Source organism: Mesoplodon mirus, assembly GCF_964341445.2.
Source record: "Mesoplodon mirus genome assembly, chromosome: 19".
NCBI lineage: Eukaryota > Metazoa > Chordata > Mammalia > Artiodactyla > Ziphiidae > Mesoplodon > Mesoplodon mirus.
The window spans coordinates 54,856,214-54,870,502 of NC_138995.1; the positions used below are offsets into that span (position 1 = coordinate 54,856,214).

Consider the following 14,289-nt stretch of genomic DNA (forward strand, 5'->3'; position numbering starts at 1 on the left):
TGACTCGCAGCCTGGGCTTCCCCTCAAATCAAAGGAAGTGAGGATGAATCAGCCTCTCCAAGTGGAAGGAAGCGGCTGTGTGAAGTGAGACCTAGGTTCAGGGTCCAAGGCTGCTCTGTCTTTGACTCACCTCAAGCAGGGCAGAGAGGGAGGGCTCTGCAGTGGGATGAGCTGGGTGTGAATTCAGGCCCTCTAGGCCCTGCTCCTCTTGAAATCTCAGTTTCTGTATCTGTACAATGGGGTGGAGTGGGGCGGGCAGTGGTGGTGGTGACTTAACAAAACAGGAGCGCAGAGCTGGGCGTACAGGAGGACCTCTGTAAGTGCCAGCCCCCTTTCCTTTTTCTGTCTTAGTCCTAGCAGGTACGAAACAAGTACGTAGGATGGTTTGGAATTCCTGTTAGTCTCCTGATAGGTGAGTTTTCGTCTAGGTTCTGGTGGGATATGAGTAGAGAGGGTTAAAGGGCAGTAGAAAAAAGAAAAAGGGCGCCACGTATTCATTGTGTCTGAAAATCAGTAGCACTAATAAAAATGATTAAGTTCTCTCATGTGTTTGTCTTACTAAATGCCTGACCCTCTGTGCCCTCCCAGTTTTAATCTTCACAGCTGACCCATGGGAAGGTGGCCCCATCTTACAGGTGAAGTGAAATGTTCAGAGGTGAAGCCACTTGCCCAAAGTCACACAGCCAGTGGATGGCAGAGCCAGGATTTGGACCCCGATCCAAATCTGAGGGAGGAGGGCTGGGGGCCTGGACTCCTGGGTCTGAGGGAGGAGGGGCTGGGGGGCTGGGCTCCTGGGCCTGAATTTAGAGCCCTTGCTCTTCGCCGCAGATCTGGGCTGGGGCCAGGCGGGAGTTGAGGACTCTCCAGCCTACAGACCTGGGAGGATACTTCTTGGAGGCCTCTGTTTTATAGATGGGGAAACAGGTTCAGACAGGGCAAGGGCGTTCCACTGGCTGACCTGCCTGTTTGGAGTGTGGGTATGTTTTGAAAGAAACAGCAACTTCTTCTGACTTTGTTAAACATTTATTACAAAGTATAAGAGCAGAGACTGGTGAGCTTCACCCTTCCCCCCAGGTCCCACCTTCTCCCCCACCAGATAATTCTCTGCAGCTCTAGAGAGTTGGGGTCCTCCTCGATCTCCCGCCAGGGGGCTCTGCCTTCTGCCTCGGGCCTCGTTCCTTCATCTGTGCTGGTCGGCGGGTAACTGATGCAGCCCAGGATCTTGGACTCTGGGCCCCCGCTCCCCTCCTCCTCCTCTGGGACTCAGGAGTCCCAGTCCCCAGGCACAGGGTATGTGGGACAGGGGTGACCATTTTCCCGTTTGGGGCCTCGGTGGGGATGGGCCACGGCCTCCCTCCTTCAGCCAGCGTCCCCGCCAGCAGCCATCAGGGAGTCAACCCACCCCAAGGTGTGGCCCCCCTTGGTCCCTACGCTTAACTGGCTTTATGCATGGGGCTGGGTTAGGAGTAGCAGAGAGAATGTCCTTGACCTCAATCCTGGGGAAAGTAGCCTGGTTCTTCCTGGCTGGGTCCTGGGGAGACAAACAGAGAGATGGATAGACAGGCAGGCCAGACACCAGAGGAAGAGACAGAGACAGAGACCAAGCAAAGAAAGAGGGAGCGGGTACTGAGAGTCTGTGAAGGGGGGATGGAACGTCTGTTTCCTTCGCTGCTGGTCCAGCCCCGAACTTGGAGTCCCTCCCTCCAGACAGAGCCAGAGTGGAAGAGAAAGGGTGGCCTCACCTCCAGGCCACCCATCCCCCACCCCCTTAGCCACATGGAGTGCTGGCCACAGGCACCCTTCCTCCAGGATGTTCTCCTGCCCAAGTCCCAGCTCCCTTACCAGCTACGTGGCCTCCTGGCTTGGTTCTGGAAGCTGCCGTGGACCCAGGGCAGCGCTAAGCAGCTCGGTCAGGGTGTCTAGCCTCCCTGCCAGCGCATCAATCTGCTTCTCCAGGGCCTGGTGTGAGGTGCTCAGACCCAGCTGCAGGTCACAGAGGATCATGTGCATCTGGGCAGAGAGAGGTCAGAGGGATCGGGGGCTGGGGGAGACTCTCTCCCTGCCCCATGTAGTAAGGCAGTAGAACCAGCATTTACTAAGTCCTTACAGGCCTTGGAGGATTATCCTCAATAATATCAGTTACCTTATCAGCCACCTGCCACTGCCCAGCAACTTGGCCCGGTGCTCTTTATAGTTTAAAATCCTCCTAAAAGTGTGGGCAGTGGGAATCCTGTTTCCATTTTTAAGAGCTGAGGAAACAGGCCTGGAGCAGTTAAATGACACGCCCAAGGCAGCACCTGGATCAGGGAGGCCCTAGAATGTAGTAGGTGCTCACTTAAATCTTTGTGTAATTGATGACTGCCTGACTTCACAATCCACAGAGCCCTTTCTCTGCCTTCTCAAACTAGGATTCACAGCTTCGTCCTTGAGAGTGTGTGAGCTTTCTATGAGAACTCTTGACTTCCGTGTTTTGGACCTGGTGGATGATCTTGGAAATCACGACCTGCCAATTCCGGCAGATTTAGGCCACCACCGTGCAGTTTAGGGGCCGGCATCTGTGGCTGTGTTTACCATGGTATTGGGACCAAGGGCCACTGTTTGAATTGTCGTAGACTAATGAGAAAAAAGCAAAGGCTACCGGATAAGCAAGAGGTGCTGTGAGCCAAGCCAGGGGGCGTGATGTCACCTACCCGAGCACTTCAGAATCAAGGGGACCCAGCAGAAGGAGGGTAAGCTGAGTCACCCCTTGGCCAGGCAAGGCTGCCCAGCGCTCCTGGGCCCCCTCTTCACAATAGCAACACAGATTGAGTTTTCCCGAAACATTGTCACCTGTCCGTGTGTCAGTGCTGTTAATTCGCATTTTATTGCTTTGCCCTTTGTGTTTGAACTTGGTTTGAACTTGGTCAATTTGCTTTGGTTTTATTGTTGTATAAGAGTCACAGTTGAAAGGAATTTTATATCCGTCCACATGTAAGTAACTTGATAATGGAGATAATTTCACATCGAACACTGGAGTTCTTTGTATAAGTTATTTAAGTTTCAAAGGAAACTGCACCTTACATGAGAAACGCTATTGCATCATTCACTTATTCATTCATTCGTTCGTTCAGCCACAAACCTTTATTGAGTGCCTGTGTGTGCCAGCGTTCCCTATTCCAGGGCCAGATCTCCTTACCAGCTGCCCCCAACCTCCCTCTTCTCCCAGACCCCCTCTCATGGGGTCCCAGTACCTTGGAGATGTCCACCATGGAGTTCACTTTTTCCCGGAGCTTTCTGTGTTTCAGCCGCACCTGGCGGAACCTGGGGGTAAAAAAAAATGGGGGGGTTAGAGTGGCCCTAGCTCAGAGGTGGGATGAGAGGGGGTGGCTGCACCCATGAGCCCGCCTCCCACATAGAGACCCGGGCATCCAGGCCCACAGACACTCCAAGACACATAAACAAAACCATCACGCAGAGTCACTGTGAGGTCCAGGTGGGCATCTGTTCAGTGAGACCACACATGGGCATCCTGACCTGGGCACGCGTTCATGCTCGGTCACACACACACACGCATGCGCGTGCACCCTGCAGAGAGGAAGAGACTTGGACATGGCGTGTGCACGCACAGAGGTCCTCACCTGTTGATGGCGGCCAGCAGCCTGCGCTGGTGCCTGCGGGCGGCTCCAGAGTCCTTCCTGCGTGTATGTTTGTAGAACATCCAGGACTCTTGCAGCACTCGGGCGGCCGACTCCCTCATCTGGGGGTGGGTTTCACAGTGTCAAGGGAGATAGTGCTCCTAGGGTTCTGGGAGGAGGGGCCCGGGGTCTGGATCCTGGGTCTGAGGGAGGAGGGGCCGGGGGCTTTGATCCTGAGTCTGAGGGAGGAGGGGCCGGGGGTCTGGATCCTGGGTCTGAGGGAGGAGGGGCCGGGGGTCTGGATCCTGGGTCTGAGGGAGGAGGGGCCGGGGGTTGGATCCTGGGTCTGAGGGAGGAGGGGTTGGGGGCCTGGATCCTGGGTCTGAGGGGGGAGGGGCCGGGGGCCTGGATCCTGGGGCTGAAGGGGGAGGGGCCGGGGGTCTGGATCCTGGGGCTGAGTGGGAAGGGGCCGGGGGCCTGGATCCTGGGGCTGAGGAAGGGGTGTGCTCTGGGTGCCGGAGGCCCCCCTCACCTCTTTGGCATACTGAATATCCATCATGAAGTTGTGCACGTGCTTCTCTGCCTTATTAAACTCCAGCTTCCGGGCCACCACGGCCACCAGCAGGGCTGTGCAGCAGACCCCCTGTGGGCACAGCAGGCACTATGACACAAGGCCCATGGGGAGCTGAGTACCAGCCGCGTGCCACCAGCTCTCTCTCTCCTTGAGCCCTCCCAACAGCCACAGACAGCAGGCACCACGACTGCTAGTTGACAGACAAGCAAACCGGCCCAGAGAGAACCAGGGTCCCACAGCTCCCAGTGGTGGAGCTGGGATCATAAAATCATGCGTCCGAGTCGAACTCCTGGGTGTGGTATTTACACCATCACAATGTTCTCTCTTTTTAAAAAAAATAAATTTATTTATTTTTGGCTGCATTGGGTCTTCGTCGCTGCACGCGGGCTTTCTCTAGTTGCGGCAAGTGGGGAGTACTCTCTGTCGCGGTGCACGGGCTTCTCATTGCAGTGGCTTCTCTTGTTGCAGAGCACGGGCTCTAGGTGCGCGGGCTTCAGTAGTTGTGGCGCATGGGCTCAGTAGTTGTGGCTCGCGGGCCCTAGAGCGCAGGCTCAGTAGTTGTGGCTCACGGGCTTAGCTGCTCTGCAGCATGTGGGATCTTCCCGGACCAGGGCTCGAACCTGTGTCCCCTGCATTGGCAGGCGGATTCTTAACCACTGCGCCACCAGGGAAGCCCATGTTCTCTTTTGTTAAGTGTGTGATTGGAGATTGGGGAGAAGGGCTGGTTTTGGGCAAGGAGCAGACCTCAGGCTCCTGTGGAACCCTTTCCTCCCCACGGTCCAGTGGGCCATCAGGTCAGCGAGGGCATCTCTCCCCCTCCTCCCCACCCCTACAGCCTCTGCCCAGCTCTGGCCACATCCTCTCCCTTCTGGACAGTCTCCGGCCTTTCCCTCACTCCACCTGACCCCAGGGAGATCTAACACCCAGTTATGACCCTGACGCCCTCACCCTAATCTCCTTCTAGGCTCCCACTGCCCCAGACTTCTTAGCCCAGCTCTCAAGGCCTTGCAAGGTCCAGGCCGCTCTTCCTCCTCTGCCCAGCTTCCGTCCCAGGCAACTCAGCCCTCACCTGCCTGAGCACCTTGGTCTCACTCTTCTCCCTTCCTTCTCGAGGCCTCTGATCCTTCAAGGCCCCAGCAAATCCCAACTGCTCTGTAGCACCTGCTCCCTCTCCCTGGAGTTAGAATGAATCTCCTGAAGTCTTCCCCCACCCCATATGTTTCAACTCTTGACCCTCAGAATAATTACTAGCTGTAAACCTTGGCTCTGGGACTGCTTGGGTTTCAAGGCCAGCTTCAGAGCAAGTTATCTAATCTCTCAGTGTCTTGAGTTTCTTATCTGTAAAATGTGCACACCCTCACAGTATTACTCCGAGGATTCCATAAGTTGACACCTTTAGAGCAGAGACTGGCACAGAGTATATGCCCAATAACAGTTAGCCATTATAATTTCATTGTACCTTGGAACCTCTCAGCTAGGAGTGGGCTGTGAGCTCGAGTGCAAATCGCCTTATCTCTCAGTTCCTCCTTTTGTCAAATGAGGGAGGAGGTCCCAGGCAGCCCTGAGGGTCTCTGACCCTTTGGGAGTGTGTCATTGGCTGAGTCTCTGCCCCTCTTTCCTAGTCACAAAGACTCACTGCTGGAGGGAAGGGGACTGCCACATTTCCCCCCATGCATCACCTGTGGACCCAGGACTGGGGGATTCACCATGTCCTCCCTGGGACAAATCAGGGCTGGGGCTGGAGGCTTGAATCCCTGCGGGTGAAGGGAGCCAGATCTCACAGGGAGGTGAAGGCCAAGGCATTGGGTGCTGGGTCTATGAGGGGAAGGGGGTAGATGTCTAGATTTAGGAGGAGGCCAACTCTGGGGAGGAGGCTGGAGTCTGGCGCTTGGGGAGCCTCTGCCTCATCCTTGAGGGCACAAGAGCTGGGGTAGGGGCAGCCAGACGCCTGGAACCAGTTACAATAACAGCTTCCGCATCGCCACCCCCTGACCCGTTTATTGAACATTTTCTGTGTTTGAGACCCTTTATATGGTTTAATTCATTTCGTCTTCTCAGGAACCCCATGAGGAGTACACTAGTATCAGCATCCCCATTTTATAGATGAGGAAACTGAGGCCCAGAAAGATTGTGTGGCTGACTCCCAGCTAGGAAGTGGGCAGAAGCAGGATTTGAACCCAGGCAGCCTGAGCCCACAGGCATGCTCTTCATGTCTAGACACAATAAATAGCTTTAATGGAGGCTGGGAGACTGGATTCCTGGGTTCTGGAAGAGCCTAGAGCTGGGAAACCAAGTACCTGAGTCCTGGATGATTGAGAGGGTAAAGGGGGGAGAGGGCAAGATACCTGAGTCTTGGTGGGGCTTGGGACTGGACTCCTGGAATCTGGAAGGAAATGGGGCTGGGAGGTCAGGGGCCTGTGTTCCTGAGGAGGATGAGGGCTGGGTCCTAGGTTCTAGAGAGCAAGGACTCAGGGGATGGATTCCTGGATTTTCAAAGGAAATGAGGCTAGTGTTTGTGTCCTGGACAGGAAATGGGGCTGTGGGGGTCCAGACACCCGAGTTTCTTGGGGGTGTCCCTGAGTGCCTTAGTTGGCTCCGTGGTTTCCTGGGGCCCAGGGGATAAGCAGTGTGGGATAAAGGCAGGGTCCCTGAGTGGGTGTACTCACCATGACCCCAGTGCAGAGGCAGACAATCTTGCCCCATGTGGTACCCGGCACCACGTCCCCGTAGCCGATGGTCAGGAATGTGATGGGGATCAGCCACAGTGTGTCTGAAAGGTGCCCGGTGGCATTAACGTTCTGTCTGTGGGGAAGAGTGGGTTAATTCTGGGGTTCCTGTGATGTTTGATACCCTCTTTCTTAACATACACCCACAGTTCCAAGAAGCACTCAGAAAAAGCCAGTTAAGTTCTGGGCTTTGGAGAGCCTGCCTAGCCTCCTCTTTGCTGTGTGACCTGGGCAAGATGCTCAACCACTCTGGGCTGTGGGATTTGAACCTGGATCCGACCAATTCCAAAGACTTTTTGGTTTCAGCTAGGCTATCAGGGCTGCTACTTTCAGAGTGTGTGGTTGAGGGGTTGAGAGGGGGGTAGAAACCCAGCCTGAAGTCCACTTGTCAGACCCGGCAGGGGGCTGCATCCACTCAAAGGAAGGGGCACCTTTTTCTAATTTCCACAAAGATGCTCTATGGCCTAGAGGTGGCCCTATCAGGACTAAAACGGTGGGACTCTAAAAAGGCTTGGTGGGGGACTTCCCTGGTGGTCCAGTGGTAAAGAACCCACCTTACAATGTAGGGGACACGGGTTCGATCCCTGGTCAGGGAGCTAAGATCCCACAGGCCGCAGGGCAACTAAGCCTGCACACCACAACTACTGAGCTTGCGCACCTCAACCAGAGCCTGCGTGCCGCAAACCACAGAGCCCACGCACCCTGGAGCCTGCGTGCCACAACTAGAGAAGAGAAAACCTGTGTGCCACAACTAGAGAGAAACCCACGCGCCGCAACAAAAGATCCTGCATGCCGCAACCAAGACCCGACACAGCCAAAAATAAATAAAATAAAATAAATAATAAATCTTTAAAATAAGTAAATAAATGCACTTTAAAAAAATAAATAAAATAAAAAGGCTTGGCGGACTCTGCCTCTTTTCCCCTCACTTCACAGGAGGGGACATTTAGGTCCAGCCATGGAAAGGATTGATAATCAGGATTTGTCTAACTTTGACCCACAGTTAGGCCAAAGCAGGGAAAGCATCATTCACCAGGGCCCCAGACACCTCAAACCCACTAAATTAGTGTCTGGAGGTGGGGATTGAATCTGCCCTGTTAAGCTCCAACCCCTTCATCCCAAAATACATTCAAGTTTGAGGACTTCTGCCTCAAACAGATTTAGAAATTTGGCTCCCTACCCATCCTCCCATTTTTCAGGTGAGAAAATTGGTGGGAGGATCATTTACTGATCCTGACCAATTTCCCAACTGAGAAAACTGAGATCCTGTGAGATGAATGAGTTTAAAATCATGAAAGATTAGAATTGCCAGGGAGACTTTAAAGATGGTGGATTTTGATACCCATTTTATAGATGCGGAAACAGAGGCTCAGAGAGGAGAGATCTAAGGCCAGTTCTTCCCATCCTCCATCTCCCCTCAAGAATCCTTTGCCAGATGCACTAAACCAGAGGTTCTCAAATTTCAGCCAGCATCAGCGTGAACTGTTAAAAAAGATTGCTGGGCCCAACCCCCCAGAGTCTGGGATTCTGTAGATCCGGGTGGGGCCTGCAAATTTGGATTTGCAGCCAGTTCCCAGGAGATGGTCCCAGAACCACACTCTGAGAACCACTGGCTAAGATTACCCCCAATTTGTTTATCTGTAAGGTAAGTGGAGGCCCTGAGGGGTACAGTTCCAGCATCAGGTTAAAGTCCAGCAGGGGGCCTCGAATTCCCGTATCAATTCTCTGCACGGAATTCCCTTCTGGCGCAGCCTGGGGGTCACCGGGAGCACCTACAGCGCATCTGTGCTAATTTGGAAAAGATGTCCCCTTCCTCCAAAGCAGGTGCAACCCTTGGCCAGGGCCCAGGGCCTGCGTGTGGAGACTGAACAGATGCCTGGAAACCTGAGGCAGGAGAGGTTGGAAGCAGGAAGGGCAGGGCTTCCTATGGTGTGCGTGTGTGTGTCTGGGGAGACTGGAGACTGCAGGTGGAGGAAAGGCTTTCTCCCCTTCTCGGTCCCACGGAGTCCCAACCTGCACCACGGTACAGGGCGATGGTGGTTGTAAGCGGCTCCTCCAGAGGCTCCAGGTACCGTCCCTTCCCGCCCTCCCCTCCCCCCGCACCCTCACCTCTCGGCCACCGACAGCACCCAGGCGGTGGTGAGCCAGAGGCCAAGCGTGAGGCTGAGCAGCAGGCGGCCGGGGTGCGTGTTCATGTACAGCTTGGCCACGAACCAGTGGCGGAAGCGGACCTGGTTGAGCGCGCCGATGCTGCGGTAGGAGGCGTTGAGCAGGACGCCGCTGCGCAGGAGCAGGGCGCGGGGCACCAGGTACAGGCGCAGCAGCATGGCCAGCGACAGCAGCGCCTCCGCCTGGCCCAGGAAACTCGGCCGGGACTGCGTGACCGCCGTCTGCGGGGACCCCGAGACCGGCGCGCACGGCGGGCCCCACACCGGCGCCGGGTGCAGCCCGCACACAGCCAGCTCCAGCACGATCTGCGCCGCCTGCCGCCCGGTCAGCGCCACGCGCCAGTCCCGGAGCCCGTTGTCCGTCATGAACAGCTGCAGGGAGGGGAACGGATGGAGAAGGAGGGGGGGTCACACGAAGGTCAGGCGCCCGCTCCCCAGCCTGCGCGGGGAGATAAGGGGGGCGCGCCCGCGGGGCCGGAGAGGGAGGCAGATAGCGCAGGGCATGGGGCCCGGGAGGGTGGGAAGGGGCAGGGCAGGACTCGAGGAAGACACCTCTCCACCTGCTCCCCCTCCTAGTTTCAGCCCACTTCCAGAACTTCCAGCCCAGGAACACTTATTGAGTGCCTACTGTATGCCCGACATTGTTCTATATATTGAGATATATTGAGGATATGGGTGGACAAAACAAACAAAACAAAACCCCTGCCTCCCCAAGAACTTACATTCCACATCCATAGAGCTGTGTCCTACTCCAGTTTCTGGGGATGCAGTAGTAATTGCCGTCATCCCATTAGCAATGATAATAGCCAACATTTACAGGGCACTTTGGAGGTGCCAGTTATTGCGCTATCCTCTTTATGTGTTGTGACTCAGTGAATGCTCACAAGACAGTGAGATTGAAAATATTCTTACCCCCATTTTATAGATGCAGAAACTGAGGCCCAGGGCCCTCAGGCCACTTAACTACTCGAATGACTGCTTTAATGATAACGTGTACTTCTTCCTGAGCACATCTTGTGTGCCAGGCACTGCAAGGGGCGTCACCACACTCGACCAATAACCCTCATTTTATACTTCAGAGGTGTGGGGGGAAGGGAACAGGATCTGGGGATGTGGGGGATGGGATGAGAGGGGAAGGGGTGGAGAGTCCAGTGTGGGTTGAGACATGAGATGGGAGGGGGGGATACGGGTGGGAAGGGCTCCTGGGTCTGTGGGGTCGTTGGCACAGAGGTGGGGAGCTCAGCAGTGGGGAAGGACCTGCGGGCACATGGCTAGGATCTTGGGTTGTTGGGACAGGAACCGGTAGGGACTCGGGGATGGAGAAGTGAGATCTGGGAGGCTGTGTCTTGTGTGAGGCAACCTGGGGACAGAGTGGACAGATGCCTGGGGGCGGGAACTCTCAGCATCTACAGGTGTGCAAGGTGAGACAGAGGGCAGCAGGTTGAGGAAGGTCAGGACTGCTCCGGGGGCCTGTCTGTCGGTCCGTGGTTCATCCCCTCCGGGTGGATGAAGGTGTGGTTGTATCTCAGGGTGGAGGAAGCTCATTACTCAGCCCAGGAGGTGGGAAGTGTGAGCTGACAGGGCGTGGGGGTGGGCTGAGGGGAGCTAGGAAGGGGCTGGGGGCTTACCTGGACCTCTTTGGCGTGAAAGGCCACAATAAGGGAAAGGAGCAAGAACGTGGAGATGCTGATCATGCATTTAACCAGGAACAGGTGGATTGCCCACTGTTGGGAGGGAGAGAGAAGGGAGTGAGATCCCAGGTCTCCCTCAGTCCCCGCTGCGCTCTTCCCAAACCACCATCCCTTCTCCATTCCCAATTTCCTAGCCTCCTAACCCCCAGCGCCCAGCCCAGTTTCTCCTGATGCCTCCAGTCTGGGGAAGTCTCAAAACCATCACCTGGTCCCCAGGGAGAGTGCCCTCTTCCTTCCCAATGGGACAGCCCTGGCCCAGGTGCCAGTGTTCACCTTCCTCCTCAGCTCTTCTCCTAGGACCACACCCCTGAGGGAAGACCTTGAAACTCACATTCCTTCCTAATTCCCCCCCCCCCCCCCGCACTGGTCCCCATCAATAGTAGTTCCTCAGTTGTGTGTGTGTGTGTGTGTGTGTGTGTGTGTGTATGGGGGGGTGTCTAGAAACAGACATTTAGCCTCTAAAGAGTGGTCCCTCCCCTTCCCTTCCCACCCAGCTGGTCTCTGCCCTAGAAAACAACTTCAGGTCCCTCCCGCCCCCCGCCCTCCCTCCGCAGTTCCTGAGGAGCCTAGAAACTATCACTCAGGCCCCAAGGAATGAATGACAGCCTCCCCTGCCCTCATCCAGGGGGCTGGGTTCCTAAGACCCCAGCCCCAGCTCTGAGAAAGGCCCCCAGGTCCTGCTGCCCCGTGTGTCTCCTCTGCCCCCCTCCCCACCTCCTGCACTCTCTCCTGGCTCTAAGCCCAGGGCAGATCTGGCCAGAAGCACATGGCCTCCAGAAACCACAGGAAGTTTTTTCCCCTGTCTTTGTGTGGCAATACCTTGGAGGAATCTAGAATTCTTGAGGAAGGGATTTAGAGGGGACTGGGACTGCTGGATTCCCGAGGAGGGTGTGTTGGGGGAGATCCCTGCCTGGGATGTGGTGTCAGGGGGAAGGGGCCACCTGGGCTCCCACTCTGAGCTCAGCACCTGTTTCTCCTAAAACAGTGCCAGCTCCCCTGACCCGGCCAGGGCCCCCCTCTGTGCAGGGGAAGAGGGCCAGTTTCCTGCCCCATGGGGCCTGCCCCCCTTCCCCGAACAATGGTGCTGTTGTCCCTAGCCCTCCCCACCCCTTCATCCTTCTGTGGCTCCCCAGTTCCCTGTCCCGTTCTTTAGTTTGTCCCAAAGAACACCCCACTAGACCCAACCGCCTCCGCACTCTGCAATCCACTTCTCTGGTGGTCCTCTCTCCTTTCCAATTCCTCTTGCCCCGAATCCCCGACCCCCTTCTCTGTCTGTACCACTCCGTCTCTTACTGCATCTTTGTCTTGGTCTCTCTCTGTCTTGGTCTCTCTGTGTATCTCTGCCTCTCGGTACCTCTCACCATCCTCCCTCTCCCGCCCCACTCTCTCTGTCACGTTCCCCTGCATCGGTGGGCTCTGGCACCTGCCTCTCCTCCAGCCCTTCCCCCCTGGCGAGCAGGTGTCTGGATCCCTGCAAAATGAGTTTATTAGATGACGATGGAGGTGGGGAGGGGACACGGGTGTTGTCAAGGCAGTCATAGAAAGGCGGCCAAGGAGGACCCGTCGGATCATGTATTTCCACCCTCACCCCCGGTTTCCAGTTGGGGAAACTGAGGCTCAGCGAGCTGCAGCAGATTCCAGAGTCCCCGTGCTGGAGGCAGCAGCCTGGCAGGTGGTAGAGGGAAGCAATCGGAGGTGAAGCAGCAGGGGGATGGGGTGGCGTAGGAAAGACACCCTGTCCCTCCCCATCTGCCAGGGCTCCCTTGTCCTCACCTCGCCTGTTGGGCGGGGTGCTGAAGTGTGGGAGCGGCGGGTCGGCCCAGCCATGCTTCCTGTTGGCATGGGCTTCGGCGGCCCCACCCCCTCAGTGCCCGCTGCCCTCGCCTGGCCACCCGGCCAGAGGAAGCCAGCCTGCCCTGACAGTCCGTGTGGCTCCTGGTCACTTCAAAGCTGTCTTCCTCTCCCACCCCCAAATCCAAGCCTGAGTGTTGTCCCCCAGAAATCCCCCCAACTCAATCCTCAAATCAGTGCCCTCCAACCAGCCCAATTCCACGTCCCTTACCCTAGACAGATCTCCAACCCCTCCTTTCCTGTTGAGCAATTCTGTCCCGTCCTCAAGCCGCCAGTTCTGACCCGTGTCCTTCATCTGCCCCCATCACTGCCCGGGCCAGGGCTGGAACGTGCTGGGAGCCTGCTCAGACCTGTCCCAGCCCCACTTGTTCTTTCCTTCCGCACTCACACTACCCTCAGAGTCAGCCCCTCTTCCCCTAAAAACGCTCTAAGTCACCTCTAAGGAACCCTGGCCCCAGCCTCTCCTCTCCTGGGACCCAGGAGTCCAGGCTACCATAAACCTACCTCTCCCTTATTTCCCAGACTAAATAGCCCATAGATTCTGGGGAAGCTGAGCTTCTTAATGATGGAGATGGAGGGGGGAGGGGGGCGGTGCTTGTTTTCTTTTCCCTCCCCACCCCCCCCACCCAGCCAGTTCTTTTGGTCTCTGCCCTTTGCCTCTGAGATACTGCGCGAACATTAGAGTTTAGATAAGGACCAAGGAGCTGCCGCCTACTGGAAGAAGTCAGCCTTTCTCCCCACCCTCCCTTCACTGAACCTGGGGTTACCTCTCCCCTAATCTGCTCAAATATCTGACCAGCCACCTTCTGGCCTCCAGGGCTTCTGGACCTCCAACTGTCTAATTGCAATACCTTCAAACTGACACTCTGTGACCCCTCTTCCCTTCCTTTGGCAGAGAGGGCCCCCAGCATTTACCTCCCTAGGTCCCAGGAGTCCAGCCCTCAGCCCCCTCCACTCTCAGACCCAGGGGTCTCCAGCCTCTACTCACTCAGGACCCGCGAGTCCTGGCCCCCAGCCCCCTCCTCCCTCAGACCCAGCAGTTTCAGCCCCCAGCCCCTCCTCCCTCAAGACTCGGGAGTCCCAGCCTCCAGCCTCCACTCACCAGGCACCCCCCGAACCATAGCATCTCCGCGTGCAGGACCATGAGTCCGATGCCGATTCCTGCCAGCGTCAGTGCCCAGACTGCCAGACTCTTCTCCTGCTCCAGCAGATGCTTTCTCCGCCGCAGGGCCCCCAGGCCCGGCACCAGCTCCCCGCCCATGGCCCCCGGGGTCTTGGGGCTCAGCCAGCTTCCTGCCCAGAGTCCCCCACCTCGCAGCACACAAAGAGCAGCCACTATGGCTTGCAGGTCCCCGGCCTGCTGTGCTCCCTCTCTCTGGGCTCTTGCTTTGAGGCACAGCAGAGCCTGTGCCCTCTGGGGGGTGGTGACTGCTGGGCAGGGTGGGGAGGTGCTGGGGAGGCCCCTGGGCAGAGGGGAGGCTCCCCAACCCCCCTTCTCAGACTAAGGAGGGGCTGGGTGTGTCTTGGGGCAGAGCAAGGAAGAGGCGTGTGTCCACATGGATTAAGACACACACCAACACACAATGGGCTTTGTCATACACAACGGTCTGCAGCGTGTAATACACACCTACACTCAGCCACACCCGGACACCATGCGACACAGGG

At 56.6% G+C, this 14,289-nt stretch overlaps 1 protein-coding gene across 2 annotated transcripts; it reads right to left on the reverse strand.

Moving 5' to 3' along the window:
• Window positions 1-842: 842 nt before the first annotated feature.
• LOC309795572 (intermediate conductance calcium-activated potassium channel protein 4) lies at window positions 843-14,033 on the reverse strand. Of its 2 annotated transcripts, XM_082608052.1 has the most exons (9): window positions 13,727-14,033; window positions 10,711-10,806; window positions 9,024-9,454; window positions 6,855-6,990; window positions 4,147-4,257; window positions 3,618-3,736; window positions 3,231-3,300; window positions 1,843-2,010; window positions 1,415-1,531 (listed from the first exon to the last, which is right to left on the reverse strand). In XM_082608052.1, the coding sequence occupies exons 1-8, from the start codon at window positions 13,883-13,885 to the stop codon at window positions 1,846-1,848; spliced, it is 1,287 nt and encodes a 428-aa protein (XP_082464178.1). In that variant the 5' UTR covers window positions 13,886-14,033; the 3' UTR covers window positions 1,415-1,531; window positions 1,843-1,845. The 2 variants fall into 2 exon arrangements, with proteins under 2 accessions (XP_082464179.1, XP_082464178.1); XM_082608053.1 differs by lacking the exon at window positions 1,843-2,010 and having other exon boundaries at window positions 843-1,531.
• Between the last annotated feature and the right edge of the window lie 256 nt (window positions 14,034-14,289).

Coding starts and splice junctions, on each gene's coding strand:
- LOC309795572 (XM_082608052.1), bottom strand. CDS start 13,885: ATGGGCGGGGAGCTGGTGCCGGGCCTGGGGGCCCTGCGGCGGAGAAAG. Junction 10,807..13,726: donor TATGGTTCGGGGGGTGCCTG/GTGAGTGGAGGC, acceptor CCCTCCCAACAG/TGGGCAATCCACCTGTTCCT. Junction 3,737..4,146: donor ATATTCAGTATGCCAAAGAG/GTGAGGGGGGCC, acceptor ACCCACCCCCAG/ATGAGGGAGTCGGCCGCCCG.